Source organism: Macaca fascicularis, chromosome 14 (assembly GCF_037993035.2).
Source record: "Macaca fascicularis isolate 582-1 chromosome 14, T2T-MFA8v1.1".
Classification (NCBI taxonomy): Eukaryota; Metazoa; Chordata; class Mammalia; order Primates; family Cercopithecidae; genus Macaca; species Macaca fascicularis.
In genome coordinates, this window is record NC_088388.1 from 119,125,213 (window position 1) to 119,151,276 (window position 26,064).

A 26,064-nucleotide genomic window follows, 5' to 3' on the forward strand; every position below is an offset into this window, starting at 1 on the left:
CTCAAAGCCTGTTGGGGTGGGGAGGGGGAGAGGTCATTTGAAATTCAAATGAGGATGATTAAGGTTTTCTTGAGGAGGGAAGTATGGACAAAAGGGGTTAAGCCTGCTGGCAAATGTCGGCTCCAGGGCTCCAAGTTATCAAAGGGAGGTGTGTACTTGACTGGCTCCCTTCCCACCCCATCTCCGCGGGCCCCCGGAGAGCTGGGGGTGGTTGGAGGAGTCTGCGCTGGGCTGGGAGTAATAACTTCTGCCTCACAGGAGAGCCGGTTGGGTCTCTGTCCCTTCCTGCGCCTGGGCTCCATTTAGCCCCTCGGTGTCCTGAGGACATCTGAGTTCATGGGAAGGACCACTGAGTGAGTTCTGGGGCTGAGTTCATGCCTTCCTCCCTCTGGTGACCTTGGATTGATCATTTCAGTTTGTCTCTCAGCGAGACTGGGGAATAATCCCTGCACTTTCTTGTTTGGCCGAGGAAGTGTGAGGACAGATGGATTCTGGACTCATCTTTATCACGAACCTGCGACCTCACCTGAGTTACCGTCCCTCTTTGGGCCCGAGTTTGTGCATAAGATGAAGGGTCTGAATCTGAGGGTCTCTAAAACAACTTCCAGCTCTGAGATACTGGGATCTGTGAACACACTCTAATCCTTTCACACACCATTTAGTATTTGTAAGGCTCTTTGAGCAGTGTGAATTGCTGCACCCCTGAGTGTCTCTCATGTGTTAAGAAGGGCTCCTCTGCTCTGACCTTGGGGTAGTTACTTAAAGGCTATCTGCTCAGTTTCTTCCTTTATAAAATAGGGGTAATGATAGTCTCTACCTCACAGTGCTGCTGTGAGGATTACACGAGTCAACATTTGTAAAGCACTTAGAAGAGCGCCTGCCGGATGATAATGCTATTTGCTATTATTAGTATCAGGAGGACAAAGTGTCCACATGGTGGGTGCTGTGACCACCAGCCACTCCAGGGAGCCTCAGTTAGGAATATGGCCTGTTTCCCGGGAAGGCTTGCCTATGAATTCACTTGTGGTCAGCACACTGTTGTGTCCACACACATCCAGGACTCTCGAGTTGGAAGCATGCTTCAGTGACTGTCACCCGACAAGAAGCCCACTCTGCCACCTAGGGAGATGCATCTGTCACATTAACCCACTGTGGGCTCCTCGTGCTGATCCTAACTCAAGTTTGTCTTTGCTTCTTAGGAAGTAGGAACATGGCAGGAAGAAGGGGAGGGAGCTGGTGGAAGCACCTCCTCCTCCCAGGACCCAGTGCTAAGAGATGGGGCAGATTCACTGAGACTAGATGTTATAGTTCCAGAAGACCTAAAAGTCCTTTTTTCCCCTTGAGTTTCTGCAGCAACTTCATATGAGGTTTCTTTTGGAGATACCATGGTGTAGTACGGACAGCCTTTGCTGGTAGACAGATGTGGGTTTGAGTCTCTACTCAGTGATTTATTAATCAGTAACCTTAGGCGAAGTAATTAACCATTCTGAGCCTCAAGTTTCCTCATCTGTAAAATGGGGATAATAAGAACACCCACTCATAGGGTAGTTGTGAGGATTAAATACTGTCATGTGTATAAAATGTTTACTACAAAGCTTGGTGCGTTGTAAATGCTCAATAAATGTCAGCTACTAATTAATCCTTATTATTTGAAAACAGTGTTCTGCTGCCAAAATGTTTGAAAATTCTCTGATCTTGTCCTATTTTCCTATTTTATAGGGGAGGAGACCGGGGTCAGAGAAGGGGGATTATTTTCCCAAGGTCACAGCAGGAGTTCAAGACCCACGTTACCTTAGGACCCTCTCCCTGCCCCAGAAACAGGTCCTCTGTCCTTTGCTTTTGTTTTGTTCCATTCTGCTCTTTTGTTCTTTCCTCGGACAAAGATTCCCTCTCACTACCACCCTTCCCTCAGAAGGGGCCCAGCACCGGGTGACCTGCTGCTGCCATGTCTCGGGGTCACCATACCCTTCGATTCTCACTTTCAGGGGCTCTCTGTGACCCTGGCCTGGGGTCCCATGGCTCTAGCCTCTCACTGGCTCCTCCACAAGGGTTTTTGCTCTGTTCTCAGGGCCTCTGAGTGCCCCTTTCCCCTTCACTCCAGCCCTGGGGACACCGCTCCAGAGAGGAGGGGAGAGTGTGACCCTGGCAGCAGCGCACCATGTCATGGAAAGGACATGGTTTCTCCACTCTCTGATAAGCCCTGACCCCACTGAGCCTCACTTTATTCAGTGGTAACACAGGATTTCTGTAATTCCGGCCCTGCAGACCTCACAGGCAGGGTGAGGATCAAATAAGAAAGGGACATGAAAGTATGCTGCAAAAGAAGGAACAACTGCATTTGAACCAGGCATTTTGGTGCAAATGAACCATGCATTTTGGTGGCCAGCACATGGACCTTGGGGCCAGAACTTGGAGATCTGAGTTCTTTCTCTCCAGCTCTGGAGCAAATGACCTTGGGCAAGTTACATAACCTCTTCCAGCTTCAGTTTCCTGATGTGTAAGACGCATCGTGAGGAATGAATGAAATGAGAGTATCTGTAGCAGTTTTCAAACGTGTGAGTTGTTTTACAAATGTGAGATCGCATCTCTAGGTGTAAGCTTTCTCACTCCACACGCACCCCTCTGAGCTGCACTGAGCACATCTTTGTGCCTGCCTGAGAGCCAGCGCCCAACCGAATCCTGCGCCTCTGGTAGCTCCCCCTGCTCTTTCGCTTCCTACCCCTTCTCACCCCCCCTTTCCTCGGCCTGGGGGAGAGGACTAGGAAAGAGCCCCTTGGACTCTTACTTACCTTAAACCTCTCTGAGCCCCTTCCTCTGGCAAGGCTGGGGTAGGGCTGGAGCGGTGCTGGTCTGGAATCAATGTCAAAAGAACCCCATGGGCTGTCATGGACAGAGTCAAGTCTGGGCATTGGAGCTCAGAGATTTTGTCCCTGCATTGCTATTTGCTGGTTGCGTGACCTTTAGCACATGGCTTGTCCTTTCTGGGACTCAGTTTCCTTACCTGTAAATGGTGGGTCCAGAACTAGGAGTCTCTGGTTCCTCTCTAGCACAAAACAGCTCTGATAGAAAAACAGCGTCTGGGTGGGGCGTTTCTCTGAGATGTGTTTTTGGGTGCAACTAGAACAGAGCTCTTATTTAAATTCCTTTGAAGTTGGACTTTTACTATTTTTCCAAGGCCAGGGGACTATGAGTCAAGGTTTTGATGGGGAACTTGGATCTTCTGGCCCCGTTCCTTGCAGCAGTGGCCTGAGTGCCTGGACACTTTTTTCTGGAACCCGATGCCGTCTGCTCAGGATGCTCCTTCTGCTTAGCCCGGACCATGCTGCCACTTTGGCCCCTGGCTCCATGACTGCAGCATCAGTGTGTGGCCAACGGGATGGGATTGAGGCAAGGATCTCCTGTTGCATGGGAAGCCCAGAGGGCCCCACCTATAGCTCAGACCGAGAAGAAATGTGGATTGTATTTCCTAATGAGCAAGGAGACCTTGGTGAGGAACCTTCCCTTTCTCAAAAAATGACATGAAAAATTGCAGTGGGAAGCTGGGGGGATGCTGGGCTCCTCTATAGCAAAGGCGTGTGCAGCAGAGCCCCTCTGTGCCCTGTGGTGTGGCCCGGGCCTCCTGGTATCTGTGGGACCAGCCTGGAGAGCAGGCTTCGGGGTTTGGTTTCGTGACTGTGCATGTGAAGGAAAGTCATCAGGATGCCCTATAGGCCATATCACAAGGAAGCCCTGAGGTTGGTCATGTTGACTCTTCTCTGCGTAGAGAGGTATGAGCTTTAAACCACGAAAACTCCCCAATCCACAGACTGTCAGGGGTGGAGAGAACCTGACAGATCATCCAGTCTTGGAGTAGCAAGTGAGTGTCTTCAGGAGCACTAATTCTGGTCATCTCTAATGGTCGGTGAGCCCTGAGTTTAGGGAAGAAAAAGGGAAAGCCAGGATCCATTAGAGATGTCTGAGTTTAGGGAAGAAAAAGGGAAAGCCAGGATCCATTAGTGATGGGCATGGCTTGCACACCTACTGTGCCTTTGCATTTACTATCCACACCCTGGCTTGACCCAGGACTTCCAGCTAGTGGAGAAATAAGACTCAGACCTCCCAACTCCTAAACCAGTGCTCTTCCCACAGTCCCTCACAGGGCCTCCTGGGTCCTATTCTTCAGGTGACTTCAAGGATTGCTTTGAGGCTCCTCCTGGATATTCCCGCACTCCTAAGAAGGAATGGAGACAGCAACTTTTTGTTTTAATATAATGTTTAGAGGAAATTGAAGGCTACAGAGATTAAGCCACTTGCCAAAGTTGAGCATGAAACAGCCTCCAAAGTGACCCTAGAACCCAGTTTACTGTGTTTTCTAGACAGAACTCTGACCATTAGGCCACACTTCCCAATTCCTTGGATGAATCTCAAGTACCAAAAAAGGTAGGCACAATGTGGGAGCATCCTGGAAGAAACTTGTTCTAGGCTGGTTTAAATGACCACGCTGGAAGCTTCTCCATTTGCTCTGGTGGCTAGCTGCTCAGGAATGCTTCCAAGGTCCTAGTAGCTGAATGGTTGCTCTCCCAGCAAGTGCCAGCAAGGTGCCAAGTGGTCCTGGAGTGTCACTGGAAGTCTTACTGGGTTATACTGGAAAGCGGAGCTGGTGAGAAGAGAATCAGAAATGGGAGAGGCTCGGCCCCATTGCCGAATGTTCTCTGCATTGTTTACCAGGCAGAAGTGAAAAATCCTGCTTGAACAGTTCTCGGGCTTCCACCTCCCTCACCCAGAGAATTGCTCCCCAGGCAAACTCACATCCCAGGGCTGCCAAAGCTATGCAAATCAGCCTTCTAGGCTGGGCTGTTGGCTGTTGGCTCAGCTCAGAGGTGGGAAAGCAGGGCCCTCCTAGGGGTCCCATGCCCAGCTCCTGGTGTTAGGGGCTCGGCCAGGGAGCTCAGGTCACTGTTGATCGGCGTCCACGGTGTCCACGGATGCCAAAGGGAGGAGAGGTGGAGGCAGAGGCTGCTTTTGACTTTGGGCACCTCCTCCATTAGGATCCTTGGACTTTCTCTGCAGGACTTCATTGGGTATTATGGCCATCTTGGCCTAAGGAGATTGTATTGGAATCCTGGGGCTCCCCAGAATTTTAGGGTGCCTTTTACCCTCTTGATCACTTAATTCAAATTCTGTGGACCTAAATGTTCTCATATTTAACCCAAATCCCTCCACCTGCAGCTTGGCTTCTCACTGGGAGCTGTGTGGTGCTGATGCACAGTCCTGGGCACTGTGTGGAGCAGGGATATGCTGGTGTTGGGGGGTTCAGTTGGGTCTTCGATGAGTCCTCAGATGTCTGAGGAGTTTAACTGATGCCAGAACCTTGCACGGTGACTCATTCCTGTCATCCCAGCACTTTGGGAGGCCAAGGCAGGAGGATTGCTTGAGCTCAGGAGTTCCAGGTTAGCCTGGACAACATAGTGAGACCCTGTCTTTACAGTTTTTTTTTTTTTTTTTAAGTTAGCCAGTTGTGGTGGCACACCTGTCGTCCTAGCTACTGGGAAGGCTGAGGTGGGAGGATCTCTTGAGCCTGGGAGGTCAAGGCTGCAGTGAGCCATGATCACACCATTGCACTCCAGCCTGGATGACAGAGTGAGACACTGTCTCAAAAAAAAGAAAAGATTCCAAGAATGGAAGAACACAGTGCATTGGGGCTGGAGACATATGTTTTGTTTTGTTTTGCCTCCCCCTGAGGATCATTCCCCGCATACCTGCATGCTTTAAAAGCTCTTTCACTTTGTGCAAGCACTTACCCTTGTTCAGGCTCAAGCTCAGTTTCCTCACCTGTAAAATAAGGTGAATAATAAAACCACATCTTCCCAAAGGCCTGGGTGGTCTTCTGCGGTCCCTCCTAGCCTTATGAGCCAGGGTGCCTAGGCATATGCCCTCTCCCACTTTCCTGCCATTGAGGCCTCCTGGCCCAGAGATTCCCGGGGGTCCATGAGAACTAAAAGAGGCCTGGAGACATCCCAGCTGTTGGCCCTTCCTGCTTGGCACAGATCTCATCTATTTGCTCCCAAGACCTCCAGATAGGGAATTCTGCCACTTCCTGTGTGAGCCCTTTGTGCCCCACCCCTCCCTTCTGTGTACTTAATCTTTTATTTGTATGCAGAATCAACAGGACCAAGGGAAAAGCAGAAGAGAGTTCTCTGGTCTTCCCTGTGCCTCTCTTTGCAGATGCTGTAGACAGTGACAAGATTCTGGGAGGGAAAGAAAAAGCCCTGGTATGTTTCAATCAAATGCATTGAATCCTAAGACTTTAACAGATGAAGGGAATTTGGGAGGTCACTTGAGATCCCCTTTGATGCTATCAAATTGCCGCATCAATTCAAACATCACTTCTGTAACAGCCCTGAAATAAGCAGCCTCCGCTGGAATATTCCTGAGGATGGGAGCTCTGTGACGCTGCAGGTTTCACTGTAAGACAGGTACACTTTTTACAAAGTTCTTCCTTATGCTGAGAGGAGGCCTGCTTCCCCACAGCTTCTACCATTGTTCTGCTCTTTGGAGCTGCAGGCTAAGCCTGCTTCACTTCCAGGCCAGTATATGGGGAGGAAGGAAAAGTCCACTGACATTTATTTCAGCACTGATTGCACCAGGCACAGGGCCAGGTGCTTTCAAATGTTCCCTCAATGAACCTTTTCAACTTTTATTTTGAAAAATTTCAGACATACAGAAAAAGGAAAAGAAACTTTAATGAACAGCCACATACCCATCATCTAGATTTAATAATGAACATCTCACCATATTTGCTTCCTCTGTTTTTCTGAAGTATTTTATTTATACATTTATTTTCAATATCTTTTTATTCTGGACATACACAAAAGGAGAGACTAATACAATGAACCCCATGCACTCATCGGCCCTTCTCAGCAACCATCAAATTCTTGCCATTCTCGTTACTGGAATATTTTCTTTTAAATTACAGACATTATAACATTTCAGTCCTAAATATGGGAATATGCATCTCTAAAACATGAAGACATTTTCCTTCTTAAGCACAATATCATTATCACACAAAACAAAATGAATCCCTCGTTTAATTCTCACGGCAATTTTGATGGTAAAGTATCTTAAAATATGCACACGAATTTTTAATCGCCTTATGTATCAGCTATGATTATTTCTATTCTTGGTTCCAGTTTGAGGTTGGTTGTTGGTATTGCTGAAAGCAGTCTTTATCAGGTTCCGCGTTGTAGCAGATGGTCTTAAAAGTGGGGCATATCTTTGTGCAATTGGACTACTTTAGCTGACTATCCAATATGAGGTAGAAAAGCGGATTTCCAGTTTACATTATTTGTCAAAATAGAATTCCCTAATAAAACTTTTGTTTTACTTTTTTATATTTTCCTATCATGGTAAAAAATGCATAACATAAAATTTACCGTCTTCACCATTACTTTTCTTTTCTTTTCTTTTTTTTTGAGACAGAGTCTTGCTCTGTTGCCCAGGCTGGAGTACAATGGCACAATCTTGGTTCACCGCAACCTCTGCCTCCTAGGTTCAAGCGATTCTCCTGCCTCAGCATCCTGAGTAGCTGAGATTACAGGCATATGCCACCACTCCTGGCTAATTTTTGTATTTTTAGTAGAGACAGGGTTTCACTACGTTGGTCAGGCTGGTCTCAAACTTCTGACCTTGTGAACCTCCTTGGCCTCCCAAAGTGCTGGGATTACAGGCATGAGCCACCGCGCCCAGCCTACCATCTTAACCATTTCTAAGCATACAGTTCCACCTCCCCTATCTTTGATTTTATATAGTTGATTTTTTTAGCCTAAATATGGGACTTTGTATTTATTCCTGTTACATTTTATCTTGTTGGTTTGGGTCTCCTGTTAGAGCCTACCAAATATTTTCTAATCCTGATTCTGTGGTCTACTTTTATGTATTGCTTTCTGCTCTCTGCTTTGAATCGCTTCCAGATTTGATCCGCATCTATCCTCTTTATTAGCCTAAGCTGTTGATTAAGGTCTAAAACCATACTCAATTTTTTTCTGTGTCACTCAATGCGTTGGATTTATTGGAAAAACTGTGTGAGTTTGGTAGTTGAGAAATCTGAGCTGTTGTCCTGGTTCAGGTTCTCTGAGGCTATGTGTGGCCTCGGGAAGCTGTTTTCCCCTCCAAGGTTACACTTCGGTGTTGGACTCTGAAAATAATGCTGCTGGCCATATGTGTTCTGTTCTGTTCTGGTTTTTCTGCAGTGGCAGCCATCTTCCAAAGACGGAGCCAGGGCTTGGAAATAGAACGTGTTCAAGGTTTCTGTGGATGGGGATGCCTGTGGTTTGTTAGGTCTGAATAGGAGGTTAGTTTATGTCACAGTTTCTCAGTGATTTGGATCTGTTAAACGTATGATCCTTCAGTACCTACTATGTGTCAGACACTGTTTTAGACACTTGGGCCACAAAGATGAACAAGATATAACAACCCTGGCCTCTGGGAGCTCACAATCTCATGAGGGAAACAGACACATAAACCACTGACTCTAAAAAACATGGTAGGCCAGGCGCGGTGGCTCAAGCCTGTAATCCCAGCACTTTGGGAGGCCGAGACGGGCGGATCATGAGGTCAGGAGATCGAGACCATCCTGGCTAACACTGTGAAACTCCGTCTCTACTAAAAAATACAAAAAACTAGCCGGGTGAGGTGGCGGGCGCCTGTAGTCCCAGCTACTCGGGAGGCTGAGGCAGGAGAATGGTGTAAACCCAGGAGGCAGAGCTTGCAGTGAGCTGAGATCTGGCCACTGCACTCCAGCCTGGGTGACAGAGTGAGACTCCGTCTCAAAAAAACAAAAAAACAAAAAACATGGTATGTGCTATAAGGGGTAAGAGCTGGGTGCAGTGGCTCATGCCTTTAATCTCAGAACTTTGCGAGGCTGAGGCTTGAGGCCCAGAGTTCAAGACCAGCCTGGGTAACATAATAAGACCTCATATCCACAAAAAAGAAAATTAAAAAATTAGCTGAGCATGGTGGCACATGACTGTAGTCCCAGCTACTCTGGAGGCTGAGGTAGGAGTATTGCTTGTGCCCAGGAGGCAGAGGTTGCAGTAAGCTGAGATCGCACCATTGCACTCCAGCCTGGAAAACAGAGTGAGACCCTGTCAATGAATGAATGAATGATACAGAAACACAGAGGAAGAAATCCTTTGTTTTCCTTTGGATAAGCTTCTTGGAGAATGACATTTAAGTTGGGTCTTGAAGGGTGAGTATTTTCTAGGTAGAAGAGGAGGAGAGAAGGGCCTTTCAGAGGGAACAGCATATGCAAAGTCCCTAACACAAGATCAGCCTCCACCTTTTGGGGGAGTAGTCTAGGGTGTCTGGAACCCAGCTCTGCAGTTTAAAAGCCTCGCCATCAGCTTATCTCACTCAATTCTCACTGTATTCCTGGGAAGGGAATGAAACAAGAATCATGACCTTGTTTTACCACTGAGGCATCAGGAAGTCCCTGCTTTGACCCAATTCACATAGTTTGGTGGCGATGGAGCTCAGGCTCAAACCCCAGTCTTCTGACTTCCAGTCCAGGACTCTTTCTAAGTATACCCTGCTGCTCCTCCACACAGCGTCTTACAGGAGTAGAAAAGTTTCTGGTGAGCGTGGACCAATATTTAACACAATATAATCATTGCATCTCCTCCTTTCCCTGGGAAAGAGGAGTACCTTCAGTACTGTTTCAAAGATGAATAAATTTCAGCATTCTAGGAATGACTGGCCAATTGCCTTAATCTGGAGCACTGGGGCCACAGCAGAGCCCCGTGAGCTAAATCACAGTCTGCAGTTCCCAGGTACCACCTTCCAGGCCTTCCTATAGGCTGGGTGGGGAGAGCTGCTCCGTGGAACAAGTCCAGTGACCACGGAAGGAAAGCAGGAACAAGCATGGCAGTAAAATGAGGGCTATGGTGATTCCTCTTCAGCCAGATCTGGAGGGAGAAGCAACAGCATCACCAGATATGAACCTAATGCTTCCATTAGACTATGTCCCTATGTCTCCGCCCAGACACATGGGCTCGGAGACATGAGGAAGGCCAAGTCTCCTAAGAAGTGCCTTACCTGAGTGCCAGAGGCTGAGCCATGTGCTACTCTCTGTCCTCCTGGAGCGCTAGGGGCCAGTCTCCCGGGAGGCCCTGGCTGGCCCCTGCACTCTAATTCTGCCCTTCAGTGTGCCTGGGAGCAAGGAAAATGAGAGATACCCCTGCAGGTAAGAATGAATTTGATGAGAAGGGGAAACTCCATCATCAGGCCCCAAGTGGACAGGTGCATCCTCAGGGTGAGATGCCTCTTGAGAAGGGGGCCACGGCAAAACTTCCAGTCAACAGAAATGGTTGATTTGTGTTGGTCAGTTTTCAAATTAATCTCTGAATTGTGCTTAGACGCCTTTTTCGTGTTATGGGTCTCACAAACAACATCATAATAGCATTTACAGAAATCAAAAGTGAAGACATTTTTTAATTGTCCGCAAACCTGATGACCCTCTCCAAGTCAAACTGTTATATAATGCTATTTTTCTTACCTTCTAGGTCTCATTCAAATGCATATTGTCTCCTTTCTTGAAAACCCCTCTCCTCTTACCCTCCAGGCAGCATACTTGCCCCGTCTTTCTTCCATTTGACTGCCCACTGTTTCTCGGTCTCTTTTGCTGGCACCTGCTCATCATCCACCCTTGACCCTTTTTTATTCCTCATCTGGGCTCAGTTCCTTTGTGACCTCACTGGGTGCTGTGGCTTTAGCTACCACCCATTAGCTGAGGGCTACCCAATTGATACCTCCTGACCAAACACTTCTCCTGAGTCAAACTCATTTCCCCACCTCTTCTGCGACATCTAATTGGCATCTTAAACCTTGCATATCCCAAGCATAACTCTTGAGTTCTTCCCCAAGTCACCCCATTGCAGCGAGTGGCACCACCACCCCTTCATCGAGGAAGCCCAAACCCTAGGAATCATCCTTGGTTCCTTTCTTTCCCCTGCCCTCCACATCCCCGCATCAGCCAGCCCTGTCTGCTGTCCACTTAAGTACATCCTGGCCCTGCTCACTGTGTCCACTGCCACCATCCTGTCCAGACTGCTGCCCTCCCACTTGGGCCATTGCAGCAGCCTCCCAGTTGGTCTCCCTTCCTCCTCTCTTACCCTTGCAGGTGTAAAGGCCTAAGTCAAATCATGTTACTCCTCTGCTCAGAACCCTCAGATTGACCCATCTTCCTTGGATTGAAAATTGCAGCCTTCATCACGACCCGACCAGCAGATCCCGTGCCAACTCTCCATCACTACTCTTCTCTCCAGCCATGCTGACCTCGTTACTGTCCCTCGGCATGCAAGCCTGTCCTTGCCTCAGGACCCAGCCTTTCCATCTGAAATGATCTTTTCTCAGGCCTTCGAAGGACTGGGTCTTCACTTTGTTCAGAGAAAATGTCACCTCCCTTGAGTGGCCCTCCCCGGTCATCCTGTTTCTGATCAGCCTCAGAGACTCTCTCCAGCCTTACAGTGCCTTCTTGTTCTCCACAGTAATTATCTGTAAATGAAAGCACAGTGCATTTTTGTTTGCTTAGTTCTTTTTTATGTCTTCTCAACTAGAAAAGAAACTCCATGAGGCCAGTGACTTCCATCTTCTCCAAGATTGTATTCCCAGTGCCTGGAACAGTGCCTTGCACATAGACTGTGCTTAGTAAATATTTGTTGAATGAATGAATGTGTTCTTTTGTCAAGTTTTTGAACATTACTCCTTATTAACCCAATGTCACAACATCACAATATCACAAAGGGATTTTTTTTTTTTTAAGATAAAAGCAATTTTACGTTCATCTACCCCTTTCAACACAACTATTGTGGCTGTGGGTCCTTCCCGTCTTTAGCTCCCTTAGCAGATCTTTTTTTTTTTTTCTTTTTTCTTTTAGACAGAGTTTCACTCTGTCACCCAGGCTGGAGTGCAGTCATGCGATCTCGGCTCACTGCAACCTCCGCCTCCAGGGTTCAAGCGATTCTCCTGCCTCACCCTCCCGAGTAGCTGGAACTACAGGTGCCCACCACCACGCCTGGCTAAGTTTTGTATTTTTAGTAGAGGCGGGGTTTCACCATATTGGCCAGGCTGGTCTCAAACTCCTGACCTCAAATGATCCACTCACCTGGGATTAAAGGCTTGAGCCACTGCGCCCAGCTCCCCTAGCAGATCTTATATATCATCATAGCTGATCTCAAAACCAGGCTTTGCTCAGAGATCATTTTGCATCTCACCTCTTCCTCTTTCTCAGGACCCCACCGCTCTTCATCCTCTGCTCCCACCTTGCCAGCCCACCTGCTCTCAGAGATGCGTCATGACTTCATGACCACACAGGAAAGGGTTGCATTTGCCCATGGTTGTTTAGGACACAGCTGAGGAAAAGGGGTTAAAGCTCCAGGGAATTCTCTTAGACCTTATTCATTCATCTCTCAGGTGTTTCTTGAGCCTCTGATCCATGTTAGGAACTGTGGTCATTTTGTGGCCACTGAGGACAAAAAAAAAAAAAAATGGGTGTCACTGTCCAGCTCTCAAGGAATTCATAGACTAGCAGGAGAAGGAAACATACTAAGAGGGAGTAACACAATGAGGGCCACGCAACCAGTAGACAGGCGTCCCAGATTCCAGAGGGGAGAGGGACTGACTCTATGCAAGGAAGGGAGCGGTGCACAGAGACACGGTAACGTGAGCGCGTGGTTTGTTAGGACGCAAGTGGTACTTTGTGTGGCTGGGGCTCACGGTACCTGGGAGAAAAAGTAAGATAGGATTGTCAGTGGCATAAGAGCAGAAAAGGTAGGTAGGAGATAGGACATATGGGGAATTCCACGTTGTGCCAAGGAATCTGGACTTTATTCCAAAGCTATCTTGAGAGCTTTGAATTTGTTTACTCATTTGCTCAACCAATGTATTTTGAGCTCATTTTATATATATATACACATACACACACACACACACATTCTGCATATTATATATATGCATATTGTATATATGCATATTAATATATATGTATATGTGCATGTGCTGCACGGTGCTGGGCTTTGAGTGTACTGTATTTAATAAATGACTATTTTCCTTGCTGTTATAGAACCAGTAATACGGGAGGCCCAAAGGAAGGTTGTGCGGCAGCTCCAGTCCTGGAGAGCTATGTGAATAGGAAGTTTTATTTTAGCAAAGAGTGAAAACAATTCTGCTAATAATAGGTATATGTTTAAGCAAATCATGGTATATCCATATAATGTAATATTATGTAACCATTAAAAATGATATTTATAAGCATAGAAGCATTTATGATGTTCCTTAATAGCACAGGAGAAATATTTATGATGCTCACTGGAAAAAGTGGGATAAAAGTCTATACAGAGTGGTATATATCCATGAAGAGAAACAATTATAAACAAGATCATAAAATATGCAAAAATATTAATTATGACTTCCTCTTGGTAGGGTGATTTTTCCACTACTTTAGACTTTTTCTGAACCAAAATCTTTGCTTTTCTTCCTCTTTTTTATTTATGCATTTATTTATTTTTTGAGACAGGGTCTCATTCTGTTACCCAGGCTGGGGTGCAGTGGCACGATCAGGGCTCGCTGCAGCCTCTACCTCCTGGGCTGAAGCCATCCTCCTGCCTACAGGCATGTGTCATTATGCCTGGCTAATTTGTTTTGTATTTTTAGTAGCAATGGAGTCTCACTGTGTTGCCCAGGCTGGCTTGAACTCCTGAGCTCAAGTGATCCTCCTGCCTTGGCCTCCCAAAGTGCTGGGATTATAGGCGTGAGCCACTGTGCCCGGCCACCGAAAGATATTTCTATTAAGCACATGTTTACTTTTTCAACCCAACATTTATGGTAAAAGTTGAGGGTGTGAAAAAACAAGAAAGACAGCTGTTTAGCTGACATACTTTAGGTGTTACCTCTCCTGAAGGGCTGGGCTAGTGGCATGACTTCTGTCCTAGGGGGTCCTTTGGGATCCATGCTGGTCTCTTCTTGGTCCCTTGGTCCCTGGAGGGATGTAGCAGCTTCCATCTGAGGGGGAAGCCCGGGCATAGAAGCGTGCGGTGGAGTGAGCTCTCCGGTTGGCACGGCCAGCTGTCCTCCCCACAGACTCTGATCGGCTGTGCGACCTCAGACCAGTCAGCCTCTCCTCCAAGGTGACCCTTTACCCGGCTATCATCACCCCGGAGGAGACTTTCCAAAGACGTTTCCAGGAAACAGGTTGAGGAGGAGGATCCCAGCCACAAGAGAAGCAGGTGCTCTTTTTCAAAATAGAGCCACATGTGTCTCAACATCCTAGTTTTTTTCGAACCTTCAGCCTCTTCGAAACCTGCTACCAACTAATATACATATATTTTTATCTTTTCTAGGAAATGATCGAAATGGCCTAGATTTCAACAGGCAGGTAAGAACTTGGGTCAGAAAGAAACATTTATACTATCAATTTTGGGCATCACCTATACTATCTGGTATGGAGGAAGACAAGATTAAGTACAGTTTGGGGGTGTTTATTCATAAACACCAAGCTTTCAGGATCAAAGGACCCTGAGACCAACCTCCCACCCCAACCCATGAGCCAGTGTTGGGGTCTCTTCAGTACCCTCTCAAAAAAGGGCTAACAAATGGAGCACCTGTTCAGGGTGAACTTCCTGCCAGATGTGCTACAGAAATCTAAGACAACAGCTCTTTTCCTGTCAACGCGTAGCCCGAGTTGCCTCTTGGGTGAGGGTTTGCATGAACTGACTGTGTACAGAGGAATTTATGGAGCCACAAAGGATGAGGTGCCTGGATTGCCACAGAGAATTCCTGATTTAAAGTAAGAAGCTAGAGAACATAACAGGAAACAGACAGGCAGAAACAGCTCAAAAAAGAGCAGGTAACCAGGCTCGGGGGCAACATAGACATGCGTCTGGTGCCTTGCAAGGAAACCAAGTTGAATGAGGTTAGATTTAGTTAGGAAGGGCTTTGGGCAGAAGAAGGTGGTATTGGAAAGATCGCAGGACAGATGGATGTACATGTGTAAAGAGAAGGGGGAAGCCGAGGGAGAGGACTTGCCCTTGAGGTTGGAGGCTGATGGGAAGATGGTGGGGTAGGAGGTAGGACGGGGTGTGATGTCAGAAGCAGATGGTGGGAGTGGGAGAGTTTGTTGGGAGGAGAAAGGCTAAGCTGGAGCCAAGCAGGGAGCAGTAATGGGAAGTCCTAGAGTGAGGGAGGCGTGTGAGAATTAAACACAAAGTTAGAAAGCCTGGGTTTTCATTCCATTTCTGCCACTAACTAGGTGTATAACCTTGATCAAGTAATTTAATATTTTTGGTCTGAGTTTTCTCAACTGAAAAATTAATTCATTCCATAAATTTGGCAATGGGGGAGTACTTGCACTATGCCAGGTATGGGAACACAAAATTAGGGCATGATCTCTGCCTTGAAGGAGCTCAAAGTCTAGTATAAGGACAGGGTGGAATGTCTTTAGAGAGAGGGAGAGGGAGAGACTGATTACAGTCAGTCAGTGGATAATTACAATACAACCTCACTTATGTTTTACTAGAGGTATGGAAAAAGCATAAAATCAAATAGAAATAGGAACAGTTAATTCTTCCCAGGAGCTCAGAGCAGGCTTCATGGAGGAGGTGATATCTGAGTCTGTCTCTGAAGGATGAGTAGGAATTTTTAGTCAGAGAAGAGTGACATAGAAAGGGAGATGGCAAGAAGGAAGGGAAAGGGGTGCATTGGATTATCATGAGGATTCCTCCCCTAGATTCTGATATCCTGAGTCTAGATTTAGATGGAAGTCTAGGATGGGGGCTGGAGATCAAATGCAGACATAGGTTCTTCTCCTCCTTTATCTACAGAGTGATTTGAAGTCACTGTTTTGTTTTTAAGACAGGCTATCACTCTGTTGCCCAGGCTGGAGTGCAGTGGTGCAATCGCAGCTCACTGCAACCTTGACCTCTGGGGCTCAACCAATCCTCCCACCTCAGCCTCCCAAGTAGCTGAGATCACAGTATGCACCACCATGCTTGGCTAATTTTCTGTGTTTTTTGTAGAGATGGGGTTTTGCCACCTTGCCCAGGCTGGTCTTGAACTCCTGGGCTCAAGCAATCCTCTCTCCTCAGCCCGCCAAACTGCTGGGATTACAGGTGTGAGCCACAGTGCCTGGCCTGAAGTCAGTATTAACATTTCCTAAAAGGCTGTTAATTCTGGGTACATTCTTCGCAGTCAGAGAGAAGCATAATGTTGAGTCCTGAGCCAGCACCTTTTAGGCAGGCAAATTCTGCAGTTTTATTCATCAGGAAGGCTGGGGAGTTTGCTAACAAATGAAAGCCAGCTACCCTCCCTTTACACCTGAGACCTAAAACAGAGGTAGGCTCCAATTAAAGAGAGATCTAAGTTAGCTACAGAGAGGAAGGACTTCCAGCCAACGCAGTTTATTAAAAACTACCAAGGGAGGGAGACTGTAGAGTCAGCATCTCACTCAAGGTCTTTAAATGTGAGACAGGTTCTTATCTCAGAGATAGTTTGGCCAGGTTTGCTTCAAGGGCAGGAAAATGGAGGAGATTCCCAAGGATTCTGTCATCCTGATGGATTCTGTGATCCTGATCCTAAACAGGTTGGGATGTGGCCCGGGCCCTGTGCTTTCTGCCCTGAGGACTCAGGATTCCCCAGCCCAGGGCCCACCTCTCCTGGCCCCAGCCCCTTGGATGAGATGCATGGGGAGGAGCCTCTTCCATACCAAGACATGGCAAGGCCAGCCTTGCTGGGAGGTGGCCAGCTTCACAGGCCCCATGGGCTTAGCTGCCCATGTGATTTGTCGGAAGCTTGAGACACACTTGTGCTGGAGAGAAGGATGAGGGCAGCCCCTCTGACCCTGGGAGGCCCCTGACCCTTGGAACATCTTTGGGGTGTGGTTTCCCCACCAGCTGGCTGCTGCTGGGAGTGGGCCTTGCTGGAGTTTGTTTCCCTTGGATGAGCCTTGTGGGGTGGGTTGTCCCCTCCCTCTTCTGGGAGGGGTTTGGATTCTCATCACTGACAAGAACAGACATGACAGATCTTTCCTTTAAAGAGGGTGGAGGGAATTTTGGAGGAAGAGACACTCTGCCCGGTCACGTTCATTTACACACTCAGGCTGGAGCTCTCCTCTGCTCACACTCACGCCAGCTCACCTGCAGGCCAGTGGGTGGGCACCCAGGACTTCCTAGGCCCCCGCTTGAGGGTCACACCCTCACACTTCACAGCAAGGGAAGCAAACTAAAACTTGCTGACCGCCAGGCTTGGGGCAAGGCGCTCCTGGCACTGAATCTCCTTTAATTCTCACTCTAAACCAGTGAGGTGGGTGATACAATCCTCATTTCACAAGTGAGAAAACTGCCTCCCAGGCAGCCCCGTCTTTTTCAGAGAAGGATTTGAAAGATTAAATAACCTGATGAAGGTCACACAATTGGTTGACTGGCTGAGCCAAGATTTGAACCCATATCTCTTTGACTCCAAAGTCCATTTTTCCCATGAGGCCTTGCTGCACCTGCCCTGCTCCCTGCATCCACACATCATTCCTGGGGAGAGGCCTGGGAGCCAGACATTGAGTGTGACCTCACCATGACTAACTGGGAGAAAATGGGAGGTAGAGGGAGTGGGGAGGGGAAGAATGAATGGTTGTGTAGGAGCAGCCTCTGCATCTGACACAGACAAGGGATTGGCAGACACAGGGGAGCAGAGAAAGAGCCACTGCCCTGGGTGAAGCTCCTGTTGCAAGGCCCCAGGCCAGTTGGTACAGCCAGATTCTGGGTAAACCACAGTCCTGAAGTTGCATGAGCAAGGAACGCTCATGGCTCATCGGGAAGTTTCCACACTGAGCCTGTTAACTTCCTGGTCCCAGGAAGGCAGACTGAGTCTGTCTGGGGGATACGTGTGGGAAGGTCAAGGGACCCAGAAACAAGGCCAACCCTCCATCCCCAGGACAGATGAGATAGACTTGAGAAGCAACAGGCTAAGGCCCTGGATAGGGACTCAGAAGTCCTGAGTTCCGGTGCTGTCTGTCCCTCACTAGTTGCTGCCTTATACAAACCTCTTCTTTCTGGGGTTCTGTTTCCTGATGAATAAAATGGAGCGGCTTGGCTGAGATGCTGTCTGAGGCCCCAAACAGTCTGCATGTGACAGTGTCATTACTTATCTCTTGCCATATTTTGGCTGATTATTTGGACTCTTCCACTCGATTTTCATTTTATTTTATTTTTCCATTGAAGAGAAATGAGGAAGAACGTCACCTTTGAGCTGTAGAGAGTGAGGGGAAATATGTCACATGGACTTTTCCCAGCCTTTATGACTGTATGTGAGCCAGTGAAAAGAATCATTTGAAATCTAGAGGCTGAAACAGAAGGACCCAGTAGGCTGGATCTGGGACCGTCCATTCAACCTTTGAATATGCAGCCATTCTTAAGCACTGGATAGAGAGGTGTCCATTGTAAGAAGATAAATTGCAAAGATGTGTTCTGTGAGAGACAGGAGAATGCTAAACTTTACCGAAGGATATTACAGAAGAGATGGTGTCTGAAGTGGGTGGTGAGGGAAGAGTAGGGCTTCGACTAGCAGAGAGGGTTGGCAAGAATATTCCAGGCCTAGGGGATAGTGAGTTGTCTCCCTTGGCAGGTTAGGCCAAGCTATGAAGATGTCGAATGCCTAGCGAAGAAGTCTGGGGCTTGTTCTGTGGGCAGTAACAAGCTACTAGGTGTTCTCAAGCATGACTAGTTTCATTTACTAAAAGAGCATTGGAGGGGAGTGTGGGTGAGAAGGGAAGGGAGGATGAGTGACAAACTGATGCAAGAGAGGCCGAGTGGAATGCTGCTGTAGCCAGAAATGCGAAGGACACAGACAGAGCAAGAAAGTTGCGCACACAGGCCAGGCGCAGTGGCTCACACCTGTAATCCCAACACTTAGGGAGGCCTAGGCGGGTGGATCACCTGAGGTCAGGAGTTTAAGACCAGCCTGGCCAACATGGCAAAACTCCATCTCTACTAAAAATACAAAAATTAGCTGGGCGTGGTGGCAGGTGCCTGTAATCCCAGCTACTCAGGAGGCTGAGGCAGGGAGAATTGCTTGAATCTGGGAGGTGGAGGTTGTAGTGAATTGAGATCGTGCCACTACACTCCAGCCTGGATGACAGAGTGAGAATCTATCTCAAAAAAACGAGAGAGAGAGAGAGGGAGAGAGAGAGAAAAAAAAAAAGAAAGGAAAGAAAGGAAAGAAGGAGGGAAGGAAGGAAGGAAGAAAGGAAGGATGGAAGGAAGGAAGGAAGGAAGGAAGGAAGGAAGGAAGGAAGGAAGGAAGGAAGGAAGGAAGGAAGGTTGGTTAGTTATTTAGCACTCTGGGAGGCCGAGACGGGTGGATCACAGGAGATCGAGACCATCCTGGCTAACACGGTGAAACCCTGTCTCTACTAAAAAATACAAAAACCTAGCCGGGCGAGGTGGCGGGCACCTGTAGTCCCAGTTACTCGGGAGGCTGAGGCAGGAGAATGGCATAAACCCGGGAGGTGGAGCTTGCAGTGAGCTGAGATCCGGCCACTGCACTCCAGCCTGGGTGAAAGAGCGAGATTCTGTCTCAAAAAAAAAAGAAAAGAAAAAAAGAAAGTTATGTACACAAACATAGAGCCTGGCTGCCTGGCTGTGAATCCTGGCTCCAGCACTACCTGACCATGTGACCTTGAGCAAGTTCTCCAATCTCCATGTGCCTCAATGCCTTCATCTGTAAAGTGGGGAGGATAGTGATATCTGTCTCACAGGGTTATTGTGAGGGTCAAATGATGTGTATGTACCTCTTAGACAAGTATCTTGAACGTATATACTGTATATTTGCTATTATTATTATAATTTCAGTAGGCATGGAGAGACCCAGCTTTAAGAGATAATTCTGAGATAAGATCAGGAAGATTTTGGTGACAGATTGGGCATGGACAGCAAAGAAGAGGGATGAGTTAAACATGGCTGAGAATTCTAGCTTGGGATGCTGAACCTTGGTAGGACCACAACCCATCATCAAGAAGACAGGAGGTGGAACAAACTTATCCAGATGATGGGAGGAGAAGGAAGGGCAGAGAATGAGCTCTGGGCTCCCAGTGCATGGCAAGAAATTTGGATCTGGAGCTCAGGAGACAGGCAGGACTGAAGATGTGTATTGGGGAGTTGCCACTGAATCATATTACATGGAGTGATGAGAGGGAACGGGGTTACCTGGGGAGGATGTGCAGAGTGGGAAGAGGACCAAGGACAGACCTGGAGAAGGGCACTTAAAGGACAGGCTGAGTGGATGTCTATACATGAAACTAGGAAGGAAGGTTAAAGGGACAGGAGGGGAACCACGCTCACCAAGGAGAGATGTTCATGAAGGTGGGGAGAGCCAACAGTATCAGAGCACATGGGGCAACACAGTAGAGTCTGAAGCCTAAAAGTTGGCTAGGAACTTGGCAGTCAGGCAAGCAAGGATAGCCTTCACCTGGTGTCGGTCTGGTCCACAGTGAGAGTGGATGTCAAGCTTGCTGCAGCTGAGGGGTGAGTAGGAGTTAAGGAAATGATGGAGACTTGGATTGTAGAATTCCCTTTCGAGGAATAGGGTGATAAAGAGATGGAAGTGTTGGCTTAAGATGGAGGCCGTGTGAAGAGAAGGCTTTTGTGGAGGGAGGGGACTTGAGTGAGTGTGGCCTGGGAGAGCTAGGAAAGGCAGTGCAGGAGAAAGGAAAGAGGGGCCTGGTAGTGGCAGTGGGAGGACCCCAGTGGAGGGCTCTTCTGAGAGGGAAGGAGGGTTGAGTGCCCAGGGCACAGCGGTCCTCGCCTGGAGTCTCTCCACTCCATTTCCTGCTCTTTGGGCCAACAGCTAACTTCAGAAGAACACTGGGAGGTAGAATTGGATTAAAGGGGATTGGGGGTTCCAAAATGACAAGTGCATACCTAGGAGGCCTCACACCTGCTCTGTTCGTAACTTCTGGAACCCTCATCATCCGGGGCCATGGGTTTCCACCAGGCAGATCAGGACAGTGTTTTGTGTGTGCTGTTGAGCATTGTGTGGCTTGAAGACCTCCCAAAAGTCCTGTGAGGCCAGAAGAGAGTCTGAAGCAAGTTGGCAGCTGGGCTTGTCCCTACGTTTCCTGCCCCAAGAGCTGAGAATCAGTGGCCTGGGGTTTCCTCTCAGCCCCACACTTGCCAGCATTCTAAGCTCACCTGCACGAATGGCTCTCCCATGCCTGTTTCTGGACACTTGCGCCAGCTAGTTCTGAAGAGTTGCCCCGGTGTGCCCTAGTGTAGCATTTAGTTTTAAGTCAACTGGGATTTTCCATCATTGTTTTCTTGAATGTGACCAACCAACTACCACGGTTCTCTGGCTGCTCCTAGTACAAATTGATTTGTAATTAATTGGCTCAATGGGGCATCTTCTTTAAAATCAACAAGATTCAGGTACGGAAAGTTTCTGAGGACTCAGAATGATGGAGAGTCTTCTTCAGGGAGGCCAATGAGGGAGACACAGGGACAGCAGTGCCAAGCCCTGGAGCTGGCAATGGAGGGTCTGCAGTGATGGCAAAGTAAGTACTCACCCCCAGGAGCAGCCTCAGGACAGTAGGCTGCAAAGCCACTGAGCCTGAGAGAGCAAGGGAGGGAATGAATAGGCCGTGTTGGATTGTTTAGTTCCACAAACCTGCACTTAGCTGATTATTGGGAAGACGGAGAAGAGTACATCACAGTCCCTGCCCACAGGAGCTCCCAGCCCAGTAGGGAAGATGTAGGGTCTGCCACAGAGAGGGAGGCCACTGCACTACACTCGTGTCAGTGGGGCTGGTTCAGAGAGCCTAAGAAAGCCATGCCAGGAGAATAGAGCCTCAGGGTAGTACGTCCAATATGCAGGAGGGGGGCTCCGAGACTTCCTTGGGAGGATGAGAACTGAGGGCTGAAAGACTCTTATTCCCCTGAGGATTGCTTGCTTCTGCTCCAGGATCCAGCTTCCAGTCCTGTACTTCCTGGTGGATGCAAGATTTGGGGTTGGTGGGGCGAGGCAGGGCGGGGCAGGCTAAGAAAGAGAAGAGGATGAGGAGCTAACAAGCCACATTTTGCTCAACCTTAAGCAGGACAGCCAGGTTTACAGGGTCAGTCTGTAATACCCTCTCTCTCCCCTCCAAAATATCAAAACAGAAATTTCAATGCAGGAGCCTGACAGATAGAGCTATGTTGGAGATATGGTTTTGATGCCTGGCCACAACGGGCTTTCTAAGACCTCACTGTAGAATTAAACACATCCACCAGGCATAGATAGAGCCGGCAGAAAACAGACATAAAAGCACCCTCCTGGCCAGGTGCAGTGGCTCGCACCTGAAATCCCAGCACTTTGCGAGGCTGAGGTGGGTGGATCGCCTGAGGTCAGGAGTTCAAGACCATCCTGGCCAACATGGTGAAACCCCATCTCTACAAAAAATATAAAATACAAAAATATGCATTTTTAATTAAAAATGCTAAAATACAAAAAATACAAAATACAAAAATAAAAATACTAAAACCACAAAAATACAAAAAATTACTAAATATACAGCTCAAAATACAAAATACAAAAAAATTAGCTACTAAAAATATGAAAAAATTTAGCCGGGCATGGTGGTACACGCCTGTAATCCCAGCTACTTGGGAGGCTGCAGCAGGAAAATCACTTGAACCCAGGAGGCACAGGTTACAGTGAGCCGAGATCGTGCCACTGCACTTCAGCCTGGGCAATAGAGCCAGACTCTGTCTCAAAAAAAACATAAAAAAATTGTAAAAAGCACCCTCCTAGTCAACAGGCAGATCTGAATAGAGGGCCCATACGGGGCCAAGCCACACCCCCAACCTCCTTCTAACCCTGATGTTCTCATTTTTATCAGACTCAGCGTCTCTTGTAATGAGGCTCCTATAAAACCTCTTTAATATCTTAGAGTGAAATTCATAGAAAACAGGCCAGGTGTGGTGCCTCACGCCTGTAATCTCAGCACTTTGGGAGGCTGAGGCAGGTGGGTCACCTGAGGTCAGGAGTTTGAGACCAGCCTGGCCAACACAGTAAAACCCCATCTCTACTAAAAATGCAAAAAAAAATTAGCCAGGTGCAGTGGCTCATGCCTGTAGATCCAGCTATTCAGGAGGCTGAGGCACAAGAATCGCTTGAATCCGGGAGGCGGAGGTTGCAGTGAGCTAAGATCACACCACTGTACTCCAGCATGGGCAACAGTGAAACTCTGTCACAAAAAAGAAAAAAATAGATATATAAATAAAAATCAGTAATATTGTCTAATTTGAATAAAAAGGAAAAAGCAAAGTAATTAATAATAAAACAATGTATATTTCAGCAAGTATATCCTTAGACACATTCCCCTAAAAGGTTTAATGAGACAGTAGGACGCTCATGCCTCTATGAATGTGACAGACACAAGTACAGGCTGATATTGGTATGCTGTCCTGGCTGCTCAAAAGCCACGATCTTTCAAAATGTTAAACAACTCTTCGTAAAGCTCCGGCCAAATCTAATCTTTCCTCCATTAACACAGAAAATGGCATCCCTGGGTAAAATGCATATTAAGAGTATGCAAAAGATACTTTGTGTTTGCATAAAAAATAGAATTGGGTTTTGGGCTTATATGATTATAGGCAGGCTGTTCACCGACACAGATGTCTGGTGGGGCACTTGAAAGTCATATAAAAAGTTATATGGGATGCAAAGAAGTGTTTGTTTGATACTGTCTTCTACAGTGCAAGATGTCTAGAATACCTGCCCTCAGCCCAGTAAATGCAAGCTACGCCTCCTAATTATTAAGACAGCCAGAGAAACCACGCCACAGATTTCAGAAAACATCTCCCAGGGTAGCTGTGATCCCCAGTGAGAACAACTGACTTTGACCCACCAAGGGGATAAGTCACTTCTCTTACCAGGAGACGGAGCCAGATGTTGGCTGAAGACCTTCCACATAGAAATACAACACCAGAAAAAGGCGCCCCCAGAAAGAATGCATACAGCCTCTGCCCTCAGAGAACTTACTTGCTATCTATCCAGTGAGGGAGACAGGTCTGAAAAGTTCCTAAAAATGTCAGAGCAAGGGGTGTGTAAACCAGCGCCAACCCCGGGGGAATGAGCTGGGCTGACTGAGTGATTAGGTGGGTATGGAGCAGAATGTTCAGGCAGGAGATAATTGGCAAGATTAAGTAACTCTCCATGGACACAAGGGCCTGTCGGGGGGTGGAGGGCAATGGGAGGGATAGTATTAGGATAAATACCTAATATAGATGACGGGTTGATGGGTGCAGCAAACCACCATGGCACGTATATACCTACGTAACAAACCTGCACATTCTGCACATGTAAACTTAAAGTATATATATATTAAAAAAATTAAATAACTCCCTTCTCCAAAGTGATGTCTCCATTGTAGCCAAGATACTGTAATAATCAGTATTTCTTGAACTCTGACTGTGTGCCAGGCACTGAGTATAAAAGGGTTTATATACTTGCTTTTGTTTAATATTTATAGCAACCCTGTGATGTAGTTGTTATCATTCCTCTTCCATAGAGGGGAAAACTGAGGCACTGAGAGGTTAGGGAATTTTCTCATCATAACACTGCTCACAGAGAAGTCTGTGTTTAAAGCCAGGCTTGCCAGACTCCTGACTCTGTGGTTCTCCCCACTGCCTGCTTGTCTCGGGAGGAGGCCGTGTGATGTCGTGGTTGGGTCACATTGTTGGTATTGGTCAACCCTTCTGGGCCTCTGACTCCTCATGTGAAGAGGAGAACAGTAAGAGTATCTATTTCCTAGGCATAGCGTAAGAATTAATGGAGTTAAGATCTATAAAGTACTTAGAATAATGTCTGGTATACCATAATCCACCAATAAACATTAGCTCTTATTATTTTCTGATGAATGAGAACCCGTCATTTTCTCTACCACCCTTCTCCCTGTGTGGTTGCTTAGCTGGACTTGCACCAGGTTGGAGGGCTGCAGATACTATTAGAAAGGTAATTTTTTTCTGGGATCTATCATCTCCCAATCTCAGCCCCACCGCCCTCTGCAAGCGTGGGCGGGGAAGCAGTTGGTAAACGTGTTTGTTTTTGGAGAGGTGGGAATTTGTCCTCTTTTGCCAGCCATGCTTGGTGCTTTGGCCTGAGGCTCAGGTGTCAACTGTTTCCTGTTTGTAGCCTGGGCAGCAGCCCCAGTACTGGGTGGACCAAGCCCTGTGGCGAGCCCCATGGTGAACAGCACAGAGGAACAGGAATAGCTGTCTGGGTTCTCCAGAAGCCTGGACCTAGTACTTGCTGGTCTACCAGGCAGCCCAAACACCACCCAAAAGCCCCTCTGCAGCATGGGGTTTGGGCCTAGCTGGTTCCAGCTCCAGCACTGGCATGAGCTTTGCATGCATTCTGGATGGGTAGCAGAGACCGAATGTTCCTCTTGGCTCAGGTGTTGGGTAGAGAACAGTAAGAATGAAGGAGGGAGAAGATCGAGGTCCTTCACCTGATTGTGCAGAAGCCAAAAAGTGGCTTCTCTCTGGAGATTTCAGTGAGTTGCTTTTGTTGGATGCAGACACTGGTAAGACTAAAAGCAGGGCCAGGTCTTCCCTTTTTCAAGCAGGCGTTTCTTTGGAGCAAGGCTTTTGAAAGGGAAGCTGGATTTAGCCCCAAACAACAACAGGGGAAGTTAATACTATTTATTGAACCTTTAGTTTATAACAGGCACTGGGCTGAATGCTTTTTGCAAGCAGTATCTCATTTAAACCTACAGCCACCCAGAGCAGTAGACATTGTATTTCCATTTTACAGATGAAGAAACTGAGGCTAGGAGAGGTCAAGCAACTTGCTTAGAGCCAGAATTCAAACCAAAGTTGATGTGCTGTGCCAGGCACTTTACATAGGTGATATCTTATTTAAGATTACCTAATTAATCCTTACAACAGCCTGGTGAGGTAAGCATTATTCTTCCCATTATATAGCTGGGGAAACTGTAGCTCAGAGAGGTTAAGTAACTTGCCCGAGGTGGAGCTCAGATGTAAGACAGGCCTGTCTGACTTTCTACCATAC

The 26,064-nt window shown here is 47.5% G+C and overlaps 1 protein-coding gene across 2 annotated transcripts in view; it reads left to right on the forward strand.

Annotated features, from left to right (window-relative positions):
• The window catches only part of POU2F3 (POU class 2 homeobox 3), a 75,713-nt gene that overhangs the window by 10,403 nt on the left and 39,246 nt on the right, over positions 1–26,064 (forward strand). For both annotated transcript variants that reach the window (XM_045370906.3, XM_045370908.3), the window contains exon 2: positions 14,373–14,407. In XM_045370906.3, the coding sequence (XP_045226841.2) occupies positions 14,373–14,407 (35 nt within the window). The remainder of the gene's footprint in view (positions 1–14,372; positions 14,408–26,064) is intronic.